Genomic DNA, 8,155 nt, shown 5'->3' on the forward strand with positions numbered 1-8,155 from the left:
TAACTGAACAAAAAGTCAGACACCTGAACCACTAATTCAACAGAAATAGATTCATCAATGATATATTATTTAAACAATCTCTTAGAAAAAGTTGTCCAAGTTAAATAAATGTTGCTGAAAACAATATATACAATTTAAGGTAGAAGTAAATATTCCTTATTGCGACTGGGCTGATCCAAGACGTCATCCTTGACTTTCTTCATCTCTTATGGTTTGATGATGCGAATTTTCATGGAAAACTGTGATAAACCATTTCCTCTGAGGTACTGAAATACAAAACAAACCATCTTACCACCAAATAATGTTAAGGCTATTTAAATTTATGTTCAATGATAAGTAAAACCTACAAAAATATTAACTTTTTCACAGGTTAGCCTCACCTCTTCTAAAACCTTTTGCATCTCTGATTCTGACAGTTTTCTTTGAGAAGTTAATTGTACTTTCATTCTAGAGACATAACCTGTTGACCCAGAAACAAATTATAAACAGGTTACCATTAAATTATGTTGACAAAATGTGATCATTTACATAAACATCTGTAGCATTTTCAACTACAGTTACAGTTATAAATGGAAAAAAGCATTACCACTTAGTTACCAGTAAAATACATCTATGGGATTTACAAAATATGTTCATCACATTTTTTGCACAAAATCCTTCTCAGGTAATGAGGTTTCAGTCTAATCAGTTCTTCCTGTTTTGAGCTCCTTTCAGGATGAGCTGTTTTAGGGCCTCTTATCTCTCTAAATCCAAATAAGCTGCTGCTGGCCACGCCCCCAACTCAACTTTTACACTCGCATATGAAAATGGCTGCAAACAGATGCTCAATTATACATCCGTACATCTTTGAAAAGCAGAAGTACAACCTTCTGCACAACCAGCAGGAACGCAGCAAGTCTTTTCCTGAATGGAAAGTCAATAGCTAAGTTTTCTCCAGCAGCCATTGTAAATATCATACAGTGGTAAAACCAGCTGACCAAACATGGTGGAGCGCAGGCTGGGTTGCTAGGCGATGGGCCAGACTTCACTGGGGTTGCTATGTACAGTTTGGTAAATGTAGGGCACTGCCTGCTGATTTCTAATGTTTTAGAAACTGATAATTTTTCAAATACCACAAAACATAATTTTATTGCCAAAAACCAGCTGGGTGTTATTTAGTTTATTTTGTTAAGTGTGTGGGATGTTTTTTAGAAGCATTTAAAACCCAAATGAAAGTACAAAAATGTGCAAAATATAAATTTTACATAAAGCTGCCCTCCCTATTTGTAATCACACTAATCAGAGAAGTATCTACACTCGGGTAAGACAATATGTTGATATTACAGCTATTGACTGTGGATAGAACAAATCTGTTTTTTTTTCAATGGAAGAGTGGAAAGACTGTTGGATTGTCAAAATAATTCTATGTAAAATCACTTTGATAGTTGACCACAAGAGGGCGCTCACTGGCAAAATGGTATGTGAGAAATCAACACTTTGCAGGACAAAATCTCTAAGCTTGCAACCAGAACTACATCATATGTTGGACTGTGCTTTACATAAATGTTTACAATTATTGTTATTACCAATTACCCCAATATTACCACTGTATTACTGTGTTGTTGTAGGAAAATCTTAAAGTGTAAAGTGAACTAAAAATGGAATGTTGGTTATAAAATTTGTTGTTCATTAAAATAATTGTATTTATTTTAGTCCTAAGGAAGTCAGATTTTAGTGATACTTGATTGTTTTCATAATGAAAGACTATCAAAATGCTCAAAAAATAAAAACAGATTTCATAGACAGGTTTACTTATGAAAGGGGAAAAAATAACTAGCAGGTATCTCACAAATGGATTTACTTACTTGGTTCTTTAGTTGAACGTTGATCAGATTCCAGCGTGATAGTGGTTGTCAACATAAAAATGAGAATAGATATGGATGAATTAACACCAATCATTTAATCTATACTGTAAAAAACAAGAAGATTTTAACTGTTAAGTAAAATATAAATAATCTAATTACTTTCTTCACTTTGTGGCAGTTATTTATTTAAATCTGACAAAAATTGTTTGCAGAAAAATCTACTTATTTGAGTTAAATAAAACTAAATAAATTTGTTGATGTACATTTTGTTAGAGAATTTAATTATAATCAACAGTTTCTGAAAAGCACTTCCTGTGAAAATCTGCCTTCTAGCAGTCTGAGGACATTTCTGTAAAAAAATATTGTCCATTGATTATTGAGGAGAATATAAATATTCAACATACCACTTTTTAAACAAGATCTAAATAATAATTTAAAAATACATCAAATTGTTTATGTCAAAATTGATTCTACTTTTATGTTACATACAGTCAAAGACAAACATCTTGGTACAATGAAAATAATTTGAAATCTAAATTTGCCAGGAGTACAATGATAATTTTGGTGTATCGTTTTAATATCTCACTGGCCTCTTGACTCTTAAATGTATGGTCATCAATAGTCAATTAGTGTCAATTTATACATTATAAAGAAGTGAATAATCTCACCAAGGAAAGCTATGAGTTGTACTCCACTGCTTCTGATGCTCTCAAACACAGAGAAGAGAGTGAATGTGTATTTGGTTCCAGGAGTCAGAGATGATACTGTATGTGTCACTGGTCCATCTCCATCTGGTGCATTGATGTTTGTCTCTGTGCTGTTAAACTGGAGAACAAAGCTGGTGCTGTTGTTGATTTTATTCCACTGCAGGGTGATGCTGCTCTTATATTGTCCCGACTTTGTAAATCCTTCTGCATTTTGAGGAGCTGATATAGAAAAATTAGATGTTCAGAAATGATACAGTTTAGATTTTTGCAGGTTGGATTTCTTGTTCATCTATGAGATGCCGGTATCTTAATGGTACCTCGGACAAAAAAAATTTAAAAAACATGTCCAAGCCAATCAAATAGTAGCGTGAAGGGAATATATGATTGTTTTTGCCATCTATGTTATAAACACATTATTGATCTTTCATCACATTTTTCATCTTACAAAACTATAACAGGTTGTTTTATGTTCTCAGCTACCAGAGAAGAGAGATATAGTTATATAGTTATAGTTACATTGTTCTCTTAGACACCTATGAGTCTTTTCCAGGGTTTTCTCCCAAATGATCCAAACATGGTGGTCCAAGCTGATCGTCATTGAAATATCTCACCTGTGACAGCTGTCAGTGGCTGTCCACTGTTTCTTCTATTTTTAGTCAGAGTGTAGAGAGTGAATGTGTAAATGGTTCCAGCAGTGAGAGATGAGACTGTGTACGTCACTGTTGCAGCTCCATCTGCTGCATTGATGTTTGTCTCTGTGCCGTTATACTGGAGAACAAAGCTGGTGGTGATCGCGCTCCACTGCAGAGTGATGCTGGTCTCACTTTGTGCCAGAACTACGAAGGGCGGAATTTCTAATGCAGAAAAACACAACATGAATTACAATATAAATATTTATTTTTATTTTACCAAACATAAAAATTATGCAACACATTTGGTTCGATCAAGAAAATAACTGAAATATCAATAAATTTAATGAGGAGTTGATTAGGGTTTGTGTGTGTGTGTGTCTGCACATTGAAATCATCTGGTTGTAAAAGGAAAACAGATCATTTTTAATTATTTGTAAATTATTACCATAAAACATTACCTGCACAATATGTGTAATGGCATTCAGTTTGCTTTTGAAGTTTGTAGACTTAGTAACCAGAACAAACTTTGACCTGAATGGTGTGGGAGGCAAAAGAGCAGCAGGAACCCGTCCAGGCACCACATACATTGCGAGTTACGATTTCATTAAGCTGGACTGGATGAGGCTGAGTCATCGACAAAGGAGCAGCGGTTCCACATCGGTATTCTGCTACACATTTCTCTGGTATCCAAGCGCTGCTCTGCCCCAAATAGAAGCGATACCAACCACTCCAGACAATATTTCCGTCACAGTGTAAGATTGATCTGTCTGTATTCTCAGTTGAACGCCAGGCATCATTCAGTACAGTGTAGGTGGCACAGGGGTCAATGCATTGAACAACTCCATTGGTGGTGATGCACTCTGTGCCAGAAGCACAACAATCACAGCCGGTACAAAGAGCTTGGTCATCATCAAATATGACATGTGGAGAAAAACAGAAGATAAACATTATAAGTTTAAAGATATAAAATATGTTTGTTTTTATTTTAATCTATCAGATTTTGAGAGAAAGTGAGTGAAGAGGGTTTTCCTGCACCTGGGAATACATTAGCGGCTAAGTAAGATCATTGCATTTAGTGATCATTTTTTAATCACTAAATGCAATTCCAGTCTGACAGGTTCATGTTAAATCCAGTTGCAGATAATTTTTCTTGAGAGACTTAATGAGACTCTGAATATCTCTCTGATCTTTGCTGTGAACAAAGATCAGAAAGTTCTCACTCCATTTCATTTTGAAACTGTTGCTTCTGTTATGTTTTAGACACAACACTGCAAATAAAACTCATTTTCAGACATTTTATGATGAATTTCACTTTGCTGTCGTTCAAACGAGACTCATGTTTAATTGTTGCACAGCAGGTTTTATATAAGTTTAGTGAGAAAATTATTCCCCAAATCTTTTCTCAACCTCAGCCTTCTTGAACGACCAACCAACAGACTGCAGGTAAAACTAACAGATTTCTGGTGTGGAAAAGTTTCTCTTTCATATTAAGATGTAAAGTCTTACCAGTAGCCACAGAGATCAGTGAAGTTTGGAGAAAAACTGCCATCAAAACAGAAACAAAATATGAAAACAGCAAATCAATACATTTGAAATTATACATTTACATATAATATATTAAAAACAATTTGCTAAATGCCCAAATAGTAGCAGAGAAAACATTTTTCATGTAACTTTAAGCAAGTCAACTAAAATCAGTTAAACTGTTAGAAAAATCTCAGTGGGACATCATTGATTTGTTAGACAAGATCATAGTTAAATCCAGGTACACCTGCACTGTAAACACACCACTTAAAGGTTTGAGATCATGCAAAAGTTTAAACAAATCAGTCAGGCTGTCATAAACAGTATAAACAAATCTGATTTGTCCTATGGACTTCATAAAGATGCTGAAGTAATCTCATTTTCCAACACTGGCTAAAAAAATATTTAGTGAGGAAGATCACATTATCCACTGGCAACATGAAGAAGCCAGATTATAGTTTAAAAATGCACTTAGAAATAAATACCTTAATTTTTAGTAATAACTGAAGTGTTTTTCCCCCCATACATTTCTATATCTGGAGAAAAAAAGGTGGAATTTCATAAACATATTCCAGCATCAATTGAAGATATTGTCCCGGAAGTTATAGCTCAACAAAAAATTAGTTTTCTGAATGGAAAACAACACTAATAAGTTTTTTTGATGAACATGAAAGGACAGCAAAGTTAATGTTTTGGAGTAGCCATCACAAAACCCTGGACTAAGACCAATAGAAACAATTTGTTCAGCTCAACTGAGGTGAAAATGCCAATCACACCCCATGTGCATTTTCATGTAAACTATGAAAATGTACATAGTGCACATGTACATGTTCAACACATTACTTTGATTTTAACTTTTTTCTAAGGTTGCATCTCTGCCTCAGTTTCCCACTGTGGAAGAAAGTCTAAAAGAAAAAAGACTTTAAGAAGTTAGAATCAGAAAAACAAACCTGAGAGGCCAAACAGGATGAGCCTGAAATCCATCAGTGAAAGCTTGAGATAAAATAAAGTATCAAGAAAATATGTTCTACATCCAAACACTACAAATGTATTTCACAACACAGACAAGCGGATGACAGCTTCAAGGCTTCAAGGCACACAAAGTCTTGAGATGCTCTGCATGTGTAAAGGTACTACAGATGGGTGTGGCATTCATGGGAGAGATGCATATTTTCCATGAATGCCACATATACATATACTTTCACTTTCCAGGATTTTTGACAGTAAAAGGACATGGAAATGATGAAAGCAGATTAGTGTCATTTAATTTACTAGAGTTCAACATTTCTAGAGTTCATAGAAGGAGGAGTTGCATCATTAGGTCTGTTTTATCGCTAACATTGTAGTTTGTGAGACTAGAAAGACAGGAGTTTAGGAGAACCACATGCGTTCACTGGTTTAAAACACTGGGTTACATCCCCTGTTAAAACACAGATCAATCAAATGAAAATCTCTACAGTATGCAATCACGTCTAGCAAAGGTCTGGAAATGAGAAATTAATTTGTTTCAGGTGTGTTTTAGCAGGGATGCATCTAGAACCTGCAAGTAGCTCTACGATTGGAGACATGTCGTCTGTTTTAAGGCGTAAAGTTACAAGTTAAAGTTACTGTCAAATGACAGTAACTGTTTGGTTTAGTGGTTTAATGGGGCAGATTTCTGTATTCACACAGATTTTTACTCCCTAAGCGACCCCGGGGGGAGATCGAAAAGAACCGTCAGTTTTTGTCTGACCTCATGTTCTTTCTGGCAATTGCTGCTTCTGATCTTTTCTATTTTCTCAGTAATTTCCAAATATTGACCTAAAACTGGTGTGATGGGCACACAGTCTGTAACCCAACACACCAACACTTTTTCAATTTAAGTTTTCATATTCATATCACGCCCACCGCAGCACAAATATATCTGCTTTCTTGATTTATATTTTCATTTGTTTTACATTATAAACCCCCATTATTTCTAAGGGTAGTGCACACAATTAGTTAATTTCTGTATATTTAATTCTGTGAAGCATCTTTTTAATGTTGTGCTTTCCTGTTTTGGCAAAGCTGTAGAGGAGTTCCTTCACATCACGTCACATCAGACTGGACCCAAATGCAATATATCCACAAGTGTACCTACTAGAGGCTTCATCAGATTCCACCACCAACATCTGAGATCTCTTTAATTAGCACAACCAGGTAATGAGCTGTAGAACCGTTAAGGTCCAGAGAACCTAGAGAACCAAAGCTTTAAGTATACATGACATGGTAATGGAGTCTAATTTATATCACAACTGTAACTGATACTGTAGATAATACTTTCCTGTGAAATAGATCTGCCTTGGATAACTTGGGGAAAATGAAAGTAAAGAAACATCTTACACAGTGTGAAGGTGATATTGGAGCAAACAAAAATATTGCAGGTTGTGCGTAGTTCCATTTGACTTTATACATTTGCAAATTTCTGTGCAAAGAAGAAACTTTGCAATGCAAAGCAGAAAGTACAAACGAAGCACCTTGTGACAGAGCAAAATCAGTATTACAGTCTGGAACATGAGAAAGAAACAAGATGTTTCTGAGAAACCGATGTTTTTGTTCTTCACACGGAAAGCCGTTTCTGCCATGCAGGGGCGACGGTGGATCAGAGGGCAGTAGTTCATGTAATTATCACTTCTTTACTTGATCTTTAACCACAAGAGCAAAATATGAAATCAAACTAAATATAAAATCTATCTAAAAACCTGCAGAAACAGACGGATAAAATCACCGAACGTTTTGGGAGTTTGCTTCTGTGACTGTATTTTAAGACGGTCCAGTATTAATGTCTTTGTCGCCCCCTGCTGGTCTTAATGGGGTGACTGATTTGTGGTCGCTTTTCCTTTCTCTTGTTCTAACTGATATTTCTGAGTAACATAAACTGATACGTAGGAATTAAGAATTTTTTTAAAAAGTGGATTATAATCTGATGATATTCCCCCATATTTAGTAATTTGGTTGAACTTGCCAGCAATTTTAATCTGTCAGATTAAAACATTTATTATTGCATGATTTGAGCTGGATTATGCTCTTATTTTAACCTTAACCTCACCGAAAATATCAATTAAGAAGTGACATATACATGAAGAAACATGTTGGCTTTTGGTAACTGATAGTCAACAATGAGGATGTGCTCAATCCAGTGAGGTGCGGTGAGATTCATGGCTGGTGAGGCACCGGTTTAATTATAATCGGATTTACAAATCGAGACCCCCTGCATGTTATTGTTTACATCAGTGTTTTTCAACCTTTTTTGAGCCAAGGAACAGTATTTTAATTGAAAAAATCTCAAGGCACACCACCAACCAAAAATGTAAACAAAGATACTCTGTAGCCGCCTAAGTTACAGTCATTCTTATCCAAGTGTCTTGAATAGGAATCAAACACAAAAATGTATTTTTATCACATTTTGCATTTCTTATTTCAAATTGCA

The 8,155-nt window shown here is 35.1% G+C and overlaps 1 protein-coding gene and 1 long non-coding RNA gene across 2 annotated transcripts in view; both read right to left on the reverse strand.

Annotated features, from left to right (window-relative positions):
* Nucleotides 1-12: 12 nt before the first annotated feature.
* The window catches only part of LOC103131691 (receptor-type tyrosine-protein phosphatase H-like), a gene marked incomplete at its 5' end in the record, with an annotated part of 24,744 nt that continues 16,601 nt past the window's right edge, over nt 13-8,155 (reverse strand). The window contains 4 exons of the mRNA XM_016666839.1: nt 13-266; nt 381-460; nt 1,845-1,850; nt 2,513-2,770. Of these exons, the coding sequence (XP_016522325.1) occupies nt 207-266; nt 381-460; nt 1,845-1,850; nt 2,513-2,770 (404 nt within the window). The remainder of the gene's footprint in view (nt 267-380; nt 461-1,844; nt 1,851-2,512; nt 2,771-8,155) is intronic.
* Nucleotides 3,314-4,784, reverse strand: LOC107834870 (uncharacterized). Its single transcript, XR_001660696.1, has 3 exons — nt 4,690-4,784; nt 3,642-4,082; nt 3,314-3,405 (listed from the first exon to the last, which is right to left on the reverse strand). It is a non-coding gene; the product is annotated as an uncharacterized LOC107834870 (long non-coding RNA).

The sequence above is a fragment of the Poecilia formosa genome, unplaced genomic scaffold (genome assembly GCF_000485575.1).
Source record: "Poecilia formosa unplaced genomic scaffold, Poecilia_formosa-5.1.2 Scaffold814, whole genome shotgun sequence".
Classification (NCBI taxonomy): domain Eukaryota; kingdom Metazoa; phylum Chordata; class Actinopteri; order Cyprinodontiformes; family Poeciliidae; genus Poecilia; species Poecilia formosa.